At 34.6% G+C, this 19,934-nt stretch overlaps 1 protein-coding gene across 2 annotated transcripts in view; it reads left to right on the forward strand.

Annotated features, from left to right (window-relative positions):
* Window positions 1-19,934, forward strand: part of gny (garnysstan) — a 60,767-nt gene that overhangs the window by 19,699 nt on the left and 21,134 nt on the right. For both annotated transcript variants that reach the window (XM_067287650.1, XM_067287649.1), the window contains exon 5: window positions 5,818-5,903. In XM_067287650.1, coding sequence (XP_067143751.1) covers window positions 5,818-5,903 — 86 coding nt within the window. The remainder of the gene's footprint in view (window positions 1-5,817; window positions 5,904-19,934) is intronic.

Genomic DNA, 19,934 nt, shown 5'->3' on the forward strand with positions numbered 1-19,934 from the left:
CATTTCCCTTTTGAAAGATGCTAATTGCAATGATCTGACACTGTTAATATTTTCTTGTGATTCAGCCCATTTTATAACAGTTTTCGTCACTGTTATTGCTTCTTTGGTTGTTGGCGGTATATCAGCTATCCCACTGGCACTTTCTTCATCTTCTGTTTCTTCTTGACAATCTTCGTCACCGCAAATGGATTCAATAATCATTTTGTCAGTCATATTCTGACAAATATCTTCTCTAGCATCCATATCTAACCAATCAGTCAAAGAATCATTAGTTATTTCTGGCCCATTCAATATTTCCCGGATACAAGAAATTTCAGCCTCAGTGAAGATATTATCTGAAGCTGAATTTGAATGTGTTGTGGTTTGGTTGACATCAACTTGATTATTAGATTCATTTAATTTTTTCCTACAGTTTCTAATTGTCTCTGATGTGATTGCCTGCTAGGCAAGTCCAATACCATAGGATACGTCTTTGAGATCCATCTTTTTTAAAAATATGTTGACGTCAATGTCTGATGCTAATAATGACTTCTTCATTTCTCTTCGGTAATTTGTTTTGAAATCGCTAATAATGCCTTGATCTAAGGGTTGTATGAGAGCAGTAGTATTTTTTGGAAGATACATTACTTTTATTTTACCACCATCAGACACAAGATTATCAGTTGGTGGTTGAGCTGGGGAATTATCTAAGAGAAGCAAAGCTTTTGGATTTAGACTCAATCCTCTCAGAAATTTTTGCACAGAGGGAACAAAGGAATTGTGAAACCAGTCATGAAATATGTTAGAAGTCATCCAAGCATTTATGCTGTTTTTATAAACAACTGGCAGAGATTTTATATTAATTGACTTGAAACATCGTGGGTTTTGACTTTTACCTATAACGAGTGGCATCAACTTGTGATTACCAGCTTTATTTACACAAAATAAAGCTGTTATCCTTTCCTTGCTTAGTTTTGTTCTGCCTTTTGTGGGTTACTTTTTAGATCTAAGGTTTTACTTGGCAACATTCTGTAATATAATGCAGTCTCATCACAGTTATAAACTTGTACATCAGTATACCCTTCTTTCTTAATGAAAATTGTAAACTGTTTGGAAAATTCTGTAGCACCTTCAATATCACTAGACTTTGCTTCACCAGAAATGGAAATTTGGAAGATGCCATGTTGTTTTTGCCAATACCACGACCAACCATCAGAAGCCTTTAAATCTCCTTCTGCTTTTAAGCTTACATGGAATTTTTCACCTGCAACTTTAAAGCAGTTCCAGATACAGGAATACCTTCTTCTTCTTTGCACAAACCATGCATAGAGGCAATCGTCAACATTTTGATTTTTTCCAAGTCTTGTCTTTTTTCGAGTAAGCCCAGCATTTTGTCAAGCTTATCAACAAATGATTTCAATTTTGTCTCCTCTGCCAACCACCCCCTTACAGTTCCTTCAGGTATGTCATATTCTCTTATGTTTGCTTTTGAAACTCCATCTTTACTTTAGCAATAATGACAAGCTTTTCTTTCACACTGTATGCTTTTCTTTTACTCATCATGCATACAATAATTAAACACTATTCAAAATACATGCAGGAACTGAATACATACACAATTACTCAATATTCAGTAACAATAAAATGCGCTACTCACTAACGCTGCATGGACCTGTATAAACTTGTCTGAGCTTATCGCCCATGCTATAACCAAATTTGTGGTATAGTGAGCAGTGCTATAACAAAGGTCCACTGTAATTCTAAATTACCAACTGGTAATTTGGAATCTAAAACTTCATAGAAATTTAGGTATAACATTATACTTTACAAATGTTATGTTGATGATATATTAATTATCTGGAAGTCCAAACCAAATATTAATGAGATCCTTTTAATGATAACAGGTATGGTTTGATGTTAAAATTAGATCAAGAAAGCCATACAAAAGCTCATTTCTTTGATCTCAATATCATTTTTTCTGAAGAGCAGGTGCTTACACAGGTTTATTGGAAACTGAGCAATTCTTCCTTTTCCATCCCTTTCAATTCTAGTGATCCACTTTCCTATAAAATAGCTGCATTTAAGACACTGGTTCAAAGGGTCTACACACACACACTGCTCTAATGTTATGGACACAATTAAGGAGATAGAGCAGATTAAAGAATTAGCAGAAGCTCATGGCTACAGCAAAAACCTGATTGCTAGGTTAGCTAAAAACATGGAGGATAACATTAATGCATTGCAGCTTAATAAGGATACACAGTGTTTTGAGGTTTTACCTCAGAAATATATATAAGTATATCAAACATTCTAAATTTCAATACATGACCAAATAGATACATAACCAAACAATCACCTTTAATAAATTATTAAAATTATAATTATTAATTTAGATAAGAGATGGCATCTCTAGTAACAAATTAGTATTCAATCATTAAATAGTGGATTTATAGTCTGATTTATTTTAGGTGATTGTTTGGTTATTTATCAGAAATATATAGTTGTGGGCTATGATCCAAGGCTGACTTCCACATATAAAACATTAGCAAAGCATATGAATGTCAGAATAGCTTATAGGGATAGACAAAATCCAACTATATTTAGGCTTCTAGCTAATGGTAAAGATTCTATAGATAGAAACTTAGCTTCTGTGGTATACACAACCTCAGTGTGAGATGATAGATTTGGTCGAAAGTTAACATACATAGGTGCCACTAAAGGATTGTTTACCCAAAGGGCCGATTGCAGAGACAATGTTTAGATGCTGACAACAGTTTAGAGATCATCTAGACCAGTGGTTCTTAACCTTTTAGTGATGAGGGACCATTTATCAAAATTTTTCTCTTGCCATGGACCACAAGCTGTTTGGCAGTAATATAAGTTCTTACAAGGTTGTTCTATAAATTAAACATGTATAAAATTATTCGAAACCAAGAGTATTATATTATTTGCGAAAATGTTACATTAATTATATTATTTTAGTGCAATTTTTGTAACTGCATAGTGTTTACCAACTGCTGGATTCTTTGTTCAGTGCTACTCAAAACCAAACGCATGTCGGCACTGGCATCCAACCGATTTCGATGTTTATTTTTAATTAATTATCAAAAGCACTGAGAATCCTTGCTTGCATAAAAATGTGGTTGAAAATAAAGTTAGGTACCGTAAAGCAATTTCTCGAATTTTAGAGAAAGCAATAGCTTTATGGCTCTAAAAATCTTCAAGATTAATTCCTGTCTCGAAAGTATTCTTGCTGTTACTATCGTGTTACATTTCAATTAACTCTTTTTTTATTTTATCCGGCACCTCAGAAATGTTGACTATGAAAGGATTGTGGATCAGTTTCTGAATAATGCCTTCCAGGAGGTCTTTTAAAGGAAACTGGCCCCTATTCAGGTGTTACAAACGTGGAGAAAACCCGGAGAACTCCACGTGGCCAGCCTGTCCGAACGCAGTGGGAACCCGCGACCAAACTCTCAGTGTTTAGCGACAGAACTGCTCAGCCACTGGTGGGCATCTCAGCACACTGTCTGTCAATAATTGGGTTCAATGTATCAAATGCAGAAAAATTCTCTCTTTCAACTTTGCTGATCAATAGGTCAATTTTAGCGATAAACGTACTGATTTTATCTTCAAATGTAAATATATTGCTAGTGCCTTCCAATTTCATATTTCCTGACCGTTGTAGTTGAAAATTCAATTTATTTAGTTTGTGCAAAAAAATCCACTAAATAAGCAAACTGTATTTGAAATTTGAACTGACAAAACTCGTCGTCATTTATTCAATAATTTTAGGATGACTTCATAAACCACTTCGGGTGCTTCCAGGGACCACCAGTGGTCCATGGACCACCGGTTAAGAACCACTGATCTAGACCATGGTTCAGAAAAATTACATTTCAGAGGTGGCAATTCTCGCTTGCCACAGTTTAGACAGCGTTTAGAAACCGGTAATTTGACCTACTTTCTAGACTCACTCGACAGCAAGTTTAGATGGCATCTTAATTTGAGTGGAAGATTTGTTTGTGGAAAAGTTTAGCTAAAAACAGATATCTTTCTTTTGATAAGTGTAAACGGTACAAATCGACAAAATTATTCATTAATTTATCACTAATTAATCACTTGGACCAAAAATAATATAATTAAATGCTTTAAATTTGTTTTTAAATGTTCCAATTTTGATATTCAAATGGGTGAAGATTTAAAACTACATTTAATTTAAATCAGATGCATTTATTTACAATTCAAGCATCAAATTGGTTATAAAACATTAATGCATTTTGGAGTCTTTATTGTTAATAGCCTGGTCAGAACGTTTTGTAAAGAAACAAGACAATTTCAATATTACTGAAATCCTTTCATAGAAATAAACGTAATAATAATAATAAAATATTTAAAATTATTCATCTCAACAATTATGAAGGGAGAGATTAATACGATGTTGGATAATTTCTTAAAAATCTATTCTGAAGACAAATTTCAAATTTGATATAAATTTTCTAAATCTGGATTTGTTCATATTTAAATTCATATTGGCAATGAAGTTAAATATTGAAATGGAAAAGGATTGTTAACTGCCAAACAATGGTTGTGGACGGCCTTAAGATTTTACATTCTAGAAGTTTTGGCAACTTTATCAGAGATTTTACTGACTCACAAATTAATAACCTGATTGGCTGAACAACTAAAACAGTGGAGTTAATGACAAAGAAAGTAAGAGCTGAGGTTTGCTGAAGAAGAAGGTTTGCTGAGGTTTGTTTAGATGTCATTCAGAAATAGACAATTTTCAGATTTCTGACATTCTGATTGTCATCTTTCCAATGCATTTTAAACCATAGTTCAGCCAGCTAACTACAGTTTAAAAAGCGGTTTAATCTAGACACCATTCGGCTGTTAAACATTGTTTAACATAAACTCCATTTCTGCAATCAGCTGAAAGGCTCAGTGAACATAAATATGATGTTTGTACAAATATCCACAGCACTTGCCTAGTTTGCAAGTGAACAAGGTGTGTCAGCATATTGGGACCAGACTAAATTAATAAAAAAATGTGTTTGATGTCAACAAGTTATGATCAATGGAAACTTTTGAAATATTTCAAGCTCTAGAAAGAGTGAATGCCTTAATGTCAAGGAGAAAGAAACATTATCCAAAGCATGGCAGTCTCTAGTTGATAACTCAATGAGGCAAGAGAATGACATAGGCTCAACTTAAAAAAAATTTTTGTTAATAACACATGTAATTATTTTACTTTAATTTATTTTATTTTTTTACATTTATGTATTTTAATGTTTTCATTTTAAAAATATGTAAATCTTTTGTTTTTTGAATTTTGTAAATTTTAAATGTAGCATATAATTGCTATTTTTAAAATATTATTTATAGTTCAATCATTAGAACTTAGTTCCTTTCTTTAATTTGTATTTTAATACATTTTTAACCTCAGGCAGACCTCAAATGGGTCAAAAACATTTCTTTTGATTAAACTAGTGCTGGAAAAGTGTATAAGGTATAGTGTGATTGGTACTATACATAAGTAATTCAAAGATAATTATAGGATAATAACACCAAACAACTGTTAACAAAATAAATAATAACAAATATGATTGGTAAAATAAACAGTGAATCAGAGACATTTCTATTACTAAAAGTAATAAATTAAATTTCATTAATAATAGAAGTTAAATTTTTAAAATCAAAACACAGTTTCTAAAGAAATCAAAGTTGAAACTTTTTCTTATTGAATTTCTCTATTTAATTTTACAATATATATTTTGCTTTTTATAGATTCTTATCATTTTATGTTTTTACAGTTACCATAATTTTTTTATTTTTCAGTTATTTTGGCAGATATTCTTATTTACATACCTGCAATAATTTTATATTGGACTAGAATTTCTAAACCATATCGTTTAAGAGAAAAAGTAAGCTGTTCTGTTTTTATATTTGCAAATCTTGAAGCAAATTTTTATTTAATGAAAATAAATTTGCATTGGTTTTAAATGTAAAGTCGGTTTGCTGAGTTTGAAATGTGTCATTAGCACCTTATTTTTAATTAAAAACTCCACAAACTTACAATATAGGAGTTAGGTATAAAATTATTTATAAATGTTTTCAATGCTGTTTTGCTTCTTTTTCAAATGGTTTTGTTCTTTTTTAACCAGAATATTGTTTCAAATTTTCTTTTTGTACTTTTGTATTTTGAATGTTACTTCAAAAATCTGAAGAATAAGCAAAGAAGCTTCAAAAACATTTATCAACATTCCCTACATTGTAAGTTTATGAATTTTATTTAATTAAGAATCAAATAATTGTAATATAATTTTAATTACATTATAATTAATGCTTTTGAAATTTTCAGATCAATACAGTTTAGATTAATTAGAATAGAAGTTGTTAGATCATTATGGATTATTACTTGATTTATGATGTTTGTTATATGCCTTTATAAATAATTATTTGATAAGACATATAGAAAATGTTAGAAAAAATTCTCAATATTTTTAAGTTATCTTAATTGTGATAAAATTTACAATAATATCTTATGTGAAATATTTCAGGACATAAAACACAAGTTTTTATTTATGAAATCTGATTTTAAAATTTTTTTGTTATTGAGTATTTAATTCTACATTACATAAAAATATCTGTATTTAATTCTACATTACATAAAAATTATGACAGTAGAAGTAGCATTAAAACTGTTGAAAAGAGATAACATCACATATAAGCCCAGTAAACATTTCAAACCATTTTAAAACATGCCTTAATTATGACAGTTTATTGTTGAACTATCTTCATTGAAACCTGTTTTAAAATGATTTTTTATGTTTATTGTGCTTGTATGAGATTGATGATGTTCTAAAGAGTATCCAAATAAAACATTCATATATATTTCTTGAAAATCATATTAGCTATAAATATAATAAAAATATGTCAATTTTATATTTTTTACTTGTTTGAAATAATCTATGAATTTCAAATAATTTTAAATAACAGGCAAGAAACAGCCTTTTTTTCTTTCCAGCAATAATTTTTATCACAACACAAATGTTTTTGGCATCAATTTACTGGCCTACTTTAGGCTTTAAACTATACCAAATAGAAAACTGAGTAGTTTAAAGGCTGGAGCAGGTCCCTGAATTGAGGCTGAAAATGTTTGTGTTGTAATAAAAATTGTTGCTGGAAAGAAATAAAGAAGGTTGTTTCTTGTTTACTGTACAAACATTCCAGTTTCTGAAAAGTGTTTACTTAAACTTTCACTAATTTATTTAAAATTATCAGAAATTCAATTTTATATTTTTGAAAAATTCATCTTATCAATTTGACCAATATAAGATAGCCGCCTTTAGAGCATTAGTAAAAAGAGCGTTCACCCACAACAGCAGAAGTGAAGACACCGCTAAAGAACTCAAACATCTGGTAGATATAGCAGCCAATCATGGATATAACAAAAGCATAATTCATAAGTTAGCCTGGAAGCTCCACCACCCACACAAATAGAAACCGAAGTGACGTAGGACAAGTGGGATATTCTAAGATTCCTTAGCAAGAAACTAACAAAAATCGTGTAATTGTCCAATACAATAAAAACCTCCATCACATATATAGGGAAATAGCAGAAGAGAAAGGAATCAAATTAACATATACAAGGACCCAGACAATATATGAGCTGCTAAGAAATGACAAAGACAAGATGAACACCATGACAGTGCCAGGAGAATACAAAGTACCAATCAAGGATAATAGATTTCACAAGAACCTGGTATACATAGAATCAACAAAAAGATTGATACAAAAAAGGCTAAAAGAACATAAATACGACAGACAAAAATAAGAATACAACCGCATTGTCTACATATGCGTCAGACCCAGATATACATGCTGACCTAATGGCCACTACCCTTATAAAAAAGTCATTCCAAACCGACCATGTAAGGGGATTGGAAAAATTGGAAATATACAAGGCCAGCAAAGCAGGAAACTGCATAAATTATAAAGACAGCAATGCCATATCGTATGCATGGCAATATACATGCCAGGAACACCAACAACAGATGTTGACATCTTACTCATGGAATTATGGGCTAGAGTATTAATAAGCAATCGGTGAAAGCCTATAATGGGGAGGAGCACAAATAGTTAAATTAATTTACATCAAATAATTTGAATGCCTGTATTGATTGGCAGTTAATTTTTAAACTCTGTGCATTCTAATTTTAGAACATTAATGAACCTGAAGCAGTTCTCAATAAAGATACGAAAACGTTTGTTGGAACACGTTAATATTTTTTATGTTTTACTGGAAATAGAAAGGTTTTAAAAAGACGTATAACTTCCAGTACCTAACAGTGATAGTTTATCAGTTTGAAATTGCAAAAAAAAATCAAGAAATGACTTTTGCTGATTATGATATGGATATTCATTCCAGAATATCCATATTATAATCAGCAAATGTAAAGTTTATTGCATACTGAATAAAAATTATAAATTACATGCAATAATATAATAATAGTGTGTGCACAAATTTTTGTATGATTTTGTAAGATTATACAGTAGACCCCCCTATAACACGGATTCGTATAACACTGCAAAAAAATTGCGATCATATTCGTATAACACTGTAAAATGTCATCACTGACTTGTGTTGCGACAGGATTGATCGAATCTGGACCAATAGCGGATATTATACAAACTGTTGAGTTTAAACGAGCACTGGACCTACTAAAAAACATTTATTATTCAATGGCTATAAAAATTATATTTTTATTAATGATGTCTCCAAAGTTAAGTTATTTTTCTGCGAAAAATTCGCTGATCAAGAAACATGTGTCCACTGTTTGATGAGCTGCTCCGCAATGAAAACAAGCTTAAGCAATGGCGTTGTCGAACGGTGCACACTCTGTAAGTAATCCTACAATTTTTTGTTTATAGCATAGTTTATGTGGATTATTTCCAAAAAATTATACGTGATTTGGAAATGTTGAGTCAAATTAGTCTATAATCGATTAATTTTATGGAAGAAAACCTTTCAAACAGCCATAGTCCCTAAATTGCACACGTGCCAGGCTGTGATTGGCTCATGTATTTAAGTGACTCGTACAACACAGATTCATATAACACGGAACGTATCTACCGTGTTATAGGGGGGTCTACTGTACATAAAAATTGCTATGTAGAACTTCAAACACAAAAACACTATTCGATGAATAAAATAGACTATTTTGTACAGCAGAATGGATGTGTGTTTTAGACTATTTGCCCCTCTTCAGTCCTTATTGTACAATTGATAAAACTGTGGAATAAATTATAATAAAATTAACAATTATTTATATCTTACATATTCATCAGTGAGATCTGGCAAACATTACTTCAAAATTAAGAAGAGTTCATTTTAAGATGCTTTTCTTCCTCGACCCCATTATAGTAATTTACTGTACTGTATGATAATCAGTTTACTTGATATATGTACAGTAAAGAATTTTTACGCCTTTTAGTTGTTTTGTTCATTTTAAGGTTTTGTGTTTTTATACCACTTTTAACAAGTTTTAACTTTAAAATTTTTACAGGTATACCCTCTATCACATTTTAATACAATATTTTTATTTACTTATTTTTGTTTTCTAATTTTAGTTTTACTAGCTTTACTTCCTTTTACCCTTCTGTTTTAAATACTGCATTATTCTGGAATAATGTAGTCACATGTAAATATCATTTCAGGTAATCTCATTTTTTCTGAGTTTTAAGCATATGCATGATATAATTAATTGTTAATTTTACTGTAATTTATTTCACAGTTTTAACAATTGTACAGTAAGGACTGAAGAGGGGCAAATAGTCTAAAATGCACATCCATTCTGCTGTGGCCGTCAGCCATATTTTGTTTATATGTATATATATATAGTTCATAAGTTGTAAATACACATATATTTTCTATCTTTCTTCTTCCTTCATTTCTATTCTCTTATTTCCGTTCCTTTATTCTTTGTCTAAACAATATAACCATTATCGCTGGAGGGCAGGATTACCCCTTCTAAGAACTAAGGGGGAGTGTGAACAAAAGAACGACCTTTTTGGCTGGACCTCGGAGGGAACAGACGTCGTAAGCAGTGCTCCAGATTCGAGAGAGAGTGGAAGAAAGGGGACTGCGGCCGAGAGAGAGGACCTGCCAAGACCAGAGAACGAAAGAGGTACGAGGACCTATAGGACACTGGGAGAATTGGAGATCTTAGACGTCGAACTGCTGGTTCAGTGGAGACAGAAAGGAGATCACGATTGTGAGAACACAAATCATTAAGGATATCGACTAAACCACTTGGACCCCGGGTACTTTCTATCTGCCTTTCCATCTTTTCTTTACTTTCCTAGGTCTATCTGTTTCCTTTCCTTATTAGTTTTAAGATAGCTATAAGGTTAGTTTTAAATTAGTCATTAAGTTTAGTTTTTAAGTGTATCATCGCTTGTACGCGAATAAGTGGCGACCCCCCCTTTCCCCAGCGGTAATACTCAAGTTGGGATCTTATTGTAAATACGAAAGAAAAGAACCTTGTTCCGGGAGTAATAAAGGATTATTTAATTGTGTACAGAAGTTTTGTTTTTTGTTTCATATTTGTAACGTTTATTCGCGGACTTACAATTCTCCCGGTACGAACAACCACAATGGCATCCGCGACAGGATCCCAACTGTGAAGGGGTATACAGGTCACACGTGTCATAGGGTTAATTTGTGTTATATCTATTCTTCTGTTGTGCAATTATTATATATTATTAAGATTAGTGTAACAATAATGGACGGCCGAGTCGGTAGTTCAAATGGTAGTAACGGAATGAGCCCCGCTCAACCTTTGGTGGTGACGGGCTTTCTAGGGATGATCCCTATATTTACGGGAACGCAGGGGGACACCGTAAATGTGAAACAGTTTTTCGAACTATAGAAAATATTGCCCAGCTTGCCGGGTGGAATGATGAAGTCAAAGTTGCCGTCCTGCAATCGAGGCTGAAAGGGGAACCGCTGACGACATTCATGTGTCTCCTTGACCAATACCCCGGGTCGTATGAAGACATTAAGAATGACTTAATAAAGTGCTTCAGGAAAAGAGAGGCTGGAGACAAAGATATTTTAGACCAACTTTTAAGTTTAAAGCATGCATGTCAAACTCATATGATATTGCGGGCCACATGATCTATTTTGTATAAGTAGGGGGCCGCATGTTTTCAATGTTCAAAAAATTAATAAAACACGGTTTTTAGAATGATTATATTATGTATTTATTAGACTCAATGTATTGTATATTATACGTACATAGATATTTTATATTTCATATTATTTTTTAAACTTAAACTATAAATATTTTATATTTTTTATAAAAAAACAAAAATAAAAGTTATAATAAAAAATAAACAAAATCACAATTTAATATTACTTTTTAGAAGATATTTGACAACGTTTTTCACAAAGCGAGTCATCAAAATTTGAATGAATATATTGAGCTGATGCAATTTTTAAAATTGATGATAAATGTTGATCGGTTAACCTCGATCTTTCTGAATTTTTGTTATTTTTCATTAAAGAAAATAGTTGCTCGCATAAATAAGTGCTTCCGAACATAGCCAGTATACGGGTAACGAACGATAACATTTTAGGAAACCGATCTACAGATAAATATGTAGGCCTATAAAAATCTGAAATTCCAACATCCATATATTTTTGCTTTAGCAAATTATCACATTGGATTTCAATTAATTCCATTTGTAAGTTTTCATCAACAATTTCAATATCGATAGATGGAGGCGAAGTAAAAAGACGAAATTGTAATTCACAGCTTTTAAAATCAGAAATCTTCGATCGAATTCCGTTTCTAACAATTTAATTTGGTGAGCGTATTCTGTAAATTTTAATTTAGGTGATTTAAGCAATAGATATTGACAGCTTTCAAAGTGAGACAGGTTTTCTTTTTCTATTTGTTTTTGCCAAAGTGATAATTTTTGTTTGAAAGCGATATTATTATCAAATGGCGTTGTAACAACATGATTTTTGCCTCGAAGTTTAAGATTAAGTTGATTAAGATGACTCGTAATATCAACTAAGAAAGCCAGGTACTTTATCCATTGTCCATCTTTTAATTCAGCACATTCATAATTTTTTGTTTCCAAGAAAATTATGATTTTCGTCCAGCAATGTGAAGAATCGTTTTAGCACTTTATGACTCGAAAGCCAACGAACTTCCGTATAATATAGTAGATCGGTGTATTCACATTCAATATCTTCCAGAAATGAAGCAAATTGACGATTATTAAGTCCATGTGCTCGAATATAATTTACAATTTTGGTGACTATTTTTAAAACATGTCCGATATTTAAAATTTTGGAGCGCAGTACTTGCTGGTGAATAATACAATGAAAATGTTCAAAATTATTATTACCGTGCTGTTTGCATGTTTCTTTTAATTATGCAACAACTCCTTTAGAAATATCGGTCGAGGTAGGTGCACCATCAGTTGCGAGACAAACCAACTTTTCCAATGGTAACTTATACTTCTTCAAAACTTCCATAAGTGCATCAAAAATATCAGCTCCAGTGGTTGCATTATGCGTAGGAATGATTTCCAAAAGTTCTTCACTTATTTTTAAATTAACATCGCATCCGCGAATAAAAACGGCCAGCTGAGCGATATTTCGAATATCTGTACTTTCATCAATTGCAATAGAGTAGGCTTGAAATGTTGATATTGTTGAATTATGCTGATTTCTCAAATTATTGGATATTTCATCAACTCTGCTAGCTACGGTATTTCGACTTAAAAAAATTTTTTTTTTTTGTTCTGGACATAATACTTCCGCCGCTTTAATTAAGCATTCACTAATAAATTCCACTTTGGTAAATGGATTCGATCTGCTCGCGATTAAATGTGATAATATATAACTAACTTTTACAGCAGCTGTATTGTCTTCAACAGATTTAGTGAATACACTTTGTTGTTTTTGAAGAAGTGATTTCAATTCCGACAATTTGTCTTCACGAAGTTTTGCAACGTATTGGTCATAGTTTCTTTTATGATTTCTGTCATCGTGCCTTTTAAGATTATATTCCTTAGAAACTGAAATAGAGTTTTTACATATCAAGCATAATATTTTATTTTTGTTTTGGACACAAAAATATTGCAATTTTTGTGTCCATTTTTCTTGAAAATTACAATGTTCCTCTTCAATTGTCCTTTTCTTACTCATTGTTCTTGAAGTTAGTCAAATTTGAAATACCTCTTTTCAAATTAAACAAAATGTTTATGACAACTATTTGACGTTACATGAACTTACAAGGTTTACGAGATTTACAAATCACAAAAATTACGACGTTTACAAAGTAGATTCACACAAACAAAGTTCCAAAAGTCACCATTCCTAGATCTGTCGAAAAGACACCTTGCGACGTATACTTCGGATACAGTTACTCGGAACACTCCTCCCGTCACTCGTCACGGCAACAATAGACGAAACACCTTACGGTAGAGCACACAAACGTCCGCCTTGGAGTTCCAGCAAAAACTTGACTTTGGCAACAAAACCTTTCCTTTTATATGGATTGTAGCAATCGCTGATGGACCGATCAGCGCGTAGCAGTCTTCCACGATGTTCGCCAGCAAATCATCATTCGTAGATTCAAAGCCGCAGCTGTTATCCAACCGTCTTTCGTAGCGTCGACCAATTTGAATTGGTTGGACAAAATACGAAACGAACAAACACAAAAAGGGCGGGAATCGTACAGTTCAAAAAAGTTCAAACTTTCCACTTCAAGGGTCAAAGCTTGATATTTAAAAATTTTTAAAAAGTCTTGGGGGGCCGCAACCCATGTGTTGGCTGGCCGCGGCCGTGTGTTTGACATGCCTTAAGTTTAAAGCAAGGACAAAATGAATCTGTAACGGAATTTTCAATCCGCACAAAAACTCTGTTGGCAAGGGCCATTAGTGATAACGACAAATTGAGATCGCTTACGGACGATATAATTAAGAAAAGATTTGTAAAGGGACTGAAAGGTAGTTTGAAGGGAAATGTATTGAGAAGGTCTCCTAAGACTCTCGAAGAGGCGTTTGTTATAGCCGAGGGCGAGGAAGCAATAGAACTTGAATGCGGTCATCGTTTTGAACGTAAAAACGTAAACGTGGAGATAGAGGAAGAATCGGTTGTTATGGTAGGCAAGAGCAGTGATAGGATAGTTAGGGGAAATAAAGATGACGATAGAATTAGGGAATTGGAGAAGAAGGTCGAATCACTGGTTGAGGCTGTGAATAAGATGGCGACTAGAGACGAACAGAAGAGCAAAGTAGTAGGGAAAAGGTGTTTCGTGTGCGGAGAGATAGGTCATTTCGCTCGAAATTGCCCGGAACGTAGAAGAAATCATTTAAACTTGTAGAGGAGCGTAATACTGGTCAGCATAACGTTCCTTTCATAAATGTGAGACTGGCCGAAAAAGTAACTAAATCGCAAAGAGGTCTTCCGCTAGTGGTAGGAAGAATAGAAGGCGTGAAGTGTCACTTTCTTATAGATACAGGGGCGGAAAAATCTATTATAAATTCTAAGGTGATAAGGGGTATATCGAACCGGAACATAGCACGTGCAACAACAAACGGTGAAGGCTTGGAAATCAGGGGGATCAACGGTGAAGTGACAGAGTGCGAGAAATTAATAAGTGCAAAAGTGGAGTACAGGAATCAGGCGTGTAAAGTGAGGATTGCATGTATGCTATTACCGGGACACGTAGAATACGAAGGAATTCTAGGGATGGATGTAATTGGGGAGATCTATAAGATCATAGATAGTATGAGAGTATCCATGGAGGAGAAAACACGTGGTTGTAGCGCGTATATAGATGCACACGATGAATTGACGAGCGTTTCAAATATAGTAATTAAAGGGTTAGAAGGTTTTAAGTTTGGAAGAGAAGAAAAAGGTGCATGACATATTCAGAAAACACCCAGGTTGCTTCGCCGAACATGTCGAGGAATTAACGGGTATGATAGGCGAGTCCCATAAACCGATCGTTGATCAAGACAGACCGGTAAACGTGCAGCAGTATCGCATTCCCGAGTGCCACTTGCCTAAGTTGAGAGAACTGACTGACGCGTACCTAAAAGCGGGGATAATCGAAGAAAGTTCGTCCGCCTGGAATTCCCCAATCCACGTCGTAGAAAAGGAAAATGGTGAGATCAGAATGACGCTCGACCTGAGACGCGTGAATGAGATCACTATAACCCAGGAATTCCCTATAGCCAGAGTAGACGAGATACTAAGTAAGTTTCATGGAAGCAAGTACTTCTCAGTTCTAGATTTAAAATCTGGCTATTTTCAGATAAGCTTAGATAAATCTATTAGGCATATTTTTGCATTTTCGACTCCGTGGGGTAAATTTCAAATGTGCCGTCTCCCGCAAGGCGCGAAGAACAGCGGGAGGTTCTTCCAGGCAGTAATGTCTAAAGTGTTAGCCCATTTTATTGGCATAAACTGCTATGTATTCCAGGACGATATAGTACTTTTCTCTAAATCACTCCACGATCACATATCTCTCCTGGATGAGGTGATAGGGACATTAGACAAAACGAACTTGAAATTACATCCCACAAAGAGTTCTTTTATTGTCAGGCAAGTTAAGTACCTGGGCCACGTTATAAGTCAGGAAGGAATACTCCCGGATGTCAACAATGTGAGGGCTATACTCGAATTGGAACCCCCTTGTAGTGTGAAAGGAGTGCGAAGTTTTCTCGGGATGGTGGGATTTTTTAGGAGCTTTGTACCTAAATTCTCAGATCTTGCGCTCCCACTAACTAAATTAACTAAGAAAAATGCAAGGTTTGCGTGGAATGCTGACTGTCAAGACAGTTTTGAAAAATTTAAAAGCATACTATCGAACCCCCCATTATTGAAACACCCAGATTTCGGGTCCTCCTTTCATTTATATTCTGATGCATCGGACTATTGTGCAGGCGCAGTGTTAGGACAGAGGAAGGATGGTGAATTCTGTCTGGTGGGATATTTCAGCCGAAAATTCGTAGGTGCCGAGAAAAATTACTCAACAATCGAAAAAGAATGTTTGGCTATAATATTATCGCTGCGTCACTTCAGGCCGTTAATTCTCGGATACAGAGTCGAGCTGCACACAGATCATAAGCCCTTTGATCTTCATCAGCAATATGAGAAACCATAACAAAAGGATCATGAGGTGGTCAACAGAGATCGCTGATTACGACGTAACTATAAACCATATCAAAGGGAAATGCAACGGGGTAGCCGGTGCCTTGTCGCGACCAAGTGCCGATGCTAAAATAACGGGAGGTGAGATGAATGTCAATACGATGGAGAATAGAGAATTATGGAAAAGAGTTGTAGATTCGCAGAAACGGGATGACGAACTAAAAAGGATATATGAGGATTTAAAGAGGGGAGGTAATCATGGGACAAACGCAGGGTTCCAATCCGAGTATCAACTAGATGGCGAGGTTGTGGTAAGTGTGAAGTCTGATAAATGGGGACTGAGAAAGTGGGTGCGTGCATGTGTGGGAAAGGATATGATCGATCAAGTTATATGGTCATTCCATAACTCAGCAATGTCAGGGCACTTGGGACCTGAGAAAACCCACGACATAATAGACAGGTATTATCATATCAAAAATCTAAAGAACCGGATTAAGGGGGTGATCAAGGGTTGTAGAACCTGTCAAAAGCATAATATGCATAGAGGCAAGGCTCCTTTTCAGGAGACAGAGGTGGCGGAGTTCCCATTGCAGAAGGTGGCCGTGGATATTATAGGCCCGCTTAAAACATCGAGAAAAGGGAACAGGTATATTTTAACCGTGATAGATGTTTATACGCGGTATGCTGAGGCCATCCCAATTCAAAATCAGTCAGCTCAAGTGATAGCTGATAGTCTCTTTAATAATGTGATATGTAGGTACGGCTGCCCCGAGGTTATTGTGTCTGATAGGGGAGCTAATTTTACATCTGATACATTCCAAGAAATGTGTGACAACTTAAGTATTAAGCATAACATTACTACCGCCTATCGTCCCTGTGCTAACTCCGTCTGCGAACGGTTTAACAAAATGATCTGTGGGATCATTGCTAGAATATCGGAGGGGGATAATCAAGAATGGGACGAGTTTATTTATCCGGCCTTGTTTGCCTACAACAACTCGTCGCACACGGCAACCCACGAGTCTCCAGCGTTCCTGCTATATGGGTTTGAACCCCGTTGTCCGAACGCCTTCCCCGACGATGATACAAAACTTATGGAAGGTGAAAGTCGCAATCACGATTTTTTAGAAAAACTGAACACGATAAGAAAGACTGCCTACAAATTGGGGCGAGAGCGTAATTTTAGGAATAGAAACAGAGAAAATAGGGGAAAGAAAGCGAATGTATGGGAAGAGGGCCAAAGAGTCTGGCTGCTCAGGAAAGGAAGTACGAGGAACATGGGGAAGTTCTCTCCTAAGTATCTGGGCCCGTATAGAATCACGCGGGTACTTGGGCCAGTTACACTCGAATTGGGAGGAAACAAGCACAATAAAAAGTGGGTGGTGCACACGGACCGCGTGAAACCCTGTTATTCCCCTGTGTATAAGGAGAGGAGACCATTTATGAGGCGTCATAGAAGGGCGGAGACCGTCTCCGAAGATGAGGATATGGAGGCTGATGCAGAATTTGAACATATATTGGCGATGATACCTAGAAGTCGACCCATGCAAAGTCCGGCCCAGAATCAACAGGAGAGTGAAAGTAACAGGCATGGGAGCTGTCGCGAGGAAGGGTTTCAAACGCGCCACCCATATAACCTGCGCAGACATAAGATAAACTACCGTAGATTACACTACAGGGTTTGATCTTTTATTAGGGGGGGACGTATGTGGCCGTCAGCCATATTTTGTTTATATGTATATATATATATAGTTCATAAGTTGTAAATACACATATATTTTCTATCTTCCTTCTTCCTTCATTTCTATTCTCTTATTTCCGTTCCTTTATTCTTTGTCTAAACAATATAACCATTATCGCTGGAGGGCAGGATTACCCCTTCTAAGAACTAAGGGGGAGTGTGAACAAAAGAAAAGAGGAAGCCCTGAGGACTAAAGGGTAGAAGAACGACCACTTTTTGGCTGGACCTCGGAGGGAACAGACGTCGTAAGCAGTGCTCCAGATTCGAGAGAGAGTGGAAGAAAGGGGACTGCGGCCGAGAGAGAGGACCTGCCAAGACCAGAGAACGAAAGAGGTACGAGGACCTATAGGACACTGGGAGAATTGGAGATCCTAGACGTCGAACTGCTGGTTCAGTGGAGACAGAAAGGAGATCACGATTGTGAGAACACAAATCATTAAGGATATCGACTAAACCACTTGGACCCCGGGTACTTTCTATCTGCCTTTCCATCTTTTCTTTACTTTCCTAGGTCTATCTGTTTCCTTTCCCTATTAGTTTTAAGATAGCTATAAGGTTAGTTTTAAATTAGTCATTAAGTTTAGTTTTTAAGTCGGGTATAAAAGTTTTACGTTACGCGCGCGTGTATCATCGCTTGTACGTGAATAAGTGGCGACCCCCCCTTAGGGGTCTCAAGTTGGGATCTTATTGTAAATACGAAAGAAAAGAACCGTGTTCCGAGAGTAATAAAGGATTATTTAATTGTATACAGAAGTTTTGTTTTTTGTTTCATATTTGTAACGTTTATTCGCGGACTTACAATTCTCCCGGTACGAACAACCACACTGCTGTACAAAATAAAGTCTATTTTATTCATCAAATAGTGTTCCTGTGTGATAAGTTCTACATAGCAATTTTATGCTTAATCCCAAAAACCAAGAGAAAGAACGAGAAGCAATCAAGTATCATAAGATTATATTTTCACTAATATTGAAGAGAAATACATGATATTACCACCATTTGAAAGAGGGTTATTTGCATTTTTGTACTAACCTTAAATGCTTTCAATGTGTGCTCCATGTATAGCACAGCAAATGTCTAGACATTACTCCCATTTGTATTGAATCTTTTCAAGCATGCCTTGTATGATATTACAAATAGTGGTGTGAATGTGTTGTTTCAATTCTTTCAATGTTGTTGGAAGTGGAGGGATGTAAATATTGTCCTTGGCAAAACTCCACAAGAAGAAATTGCACATTGTGATATCTGGTGACCGGGATGGCCATGTGTGGAAGGTTTTGTCTGCAGCTGCTGCACAATCACTTTGTTGACCTGGTAGGAGTTCATTTAGGTAATCCCTGACATCTCTGATGATGCATATATTAAATGCATTTAAGATCAGTACAAAACTGCAAATATCCTTCTTTCAAATGGTGGTAATATCATGTATTTCTATTTAATACTAGTGAAAATATAATCTCGTGAAATCATCCAATAATTTGTACATACTCTGTGTATCCTTAATGAATAAGTAGATATGAATTGAATACCTATGAATACAAAGAGTAATAATATTTCATATATATATTTTTTTATTATAATAAAATTGTCATTTGAAATAAATGAAGGGAGTTAATTTGGAGTATGAATTTCAACTTTAGCCAATACAGTTTTGGATGATATTAATAAAGAAAGCAAATTGATATTTATTATTACAAGTCATTAAACATCATGAAACAACCTTTATAGAGAATTTAAGTAAACTTTTGTCTGTTACATATAAGATATAACAATATCATAGACTAAGTGTTTTTAAACATTCATTTGTCCATCATCAGAGGCCATCTCAAAAAGAACCAAATTACAGAATTCCTTATTGAACACTGAAATGAAATCAAACTTATTCCATAAAATTTAAATTCAAAATCAAACAATATACAAACCTGTTCAGCAAATGAAATATTTTTATGTACATTACTATTTTTCTTCCTGATTAACTATTTATGCATTGTTTGGAACTTGAATGTTTGATAAGGAATTTTGTAATTTCCT

This window comes from Centruroides vittatus, unplaced genomic scaffold (assembly GCF_030686945.1).
Source record: "Centruroides vittatus isolate TY-2023 unplaced genomic scaffold, ASM3068694v2 scaffold_576, whole genome shotgun sequence".
Taxonomy (NCBI): domain Eukaryota; kingdom Metazoa; phylum Arthropoda; class Arachnida; order Scorpiones; family Buthidae; genus Centruroides; species Centruroides vittatus.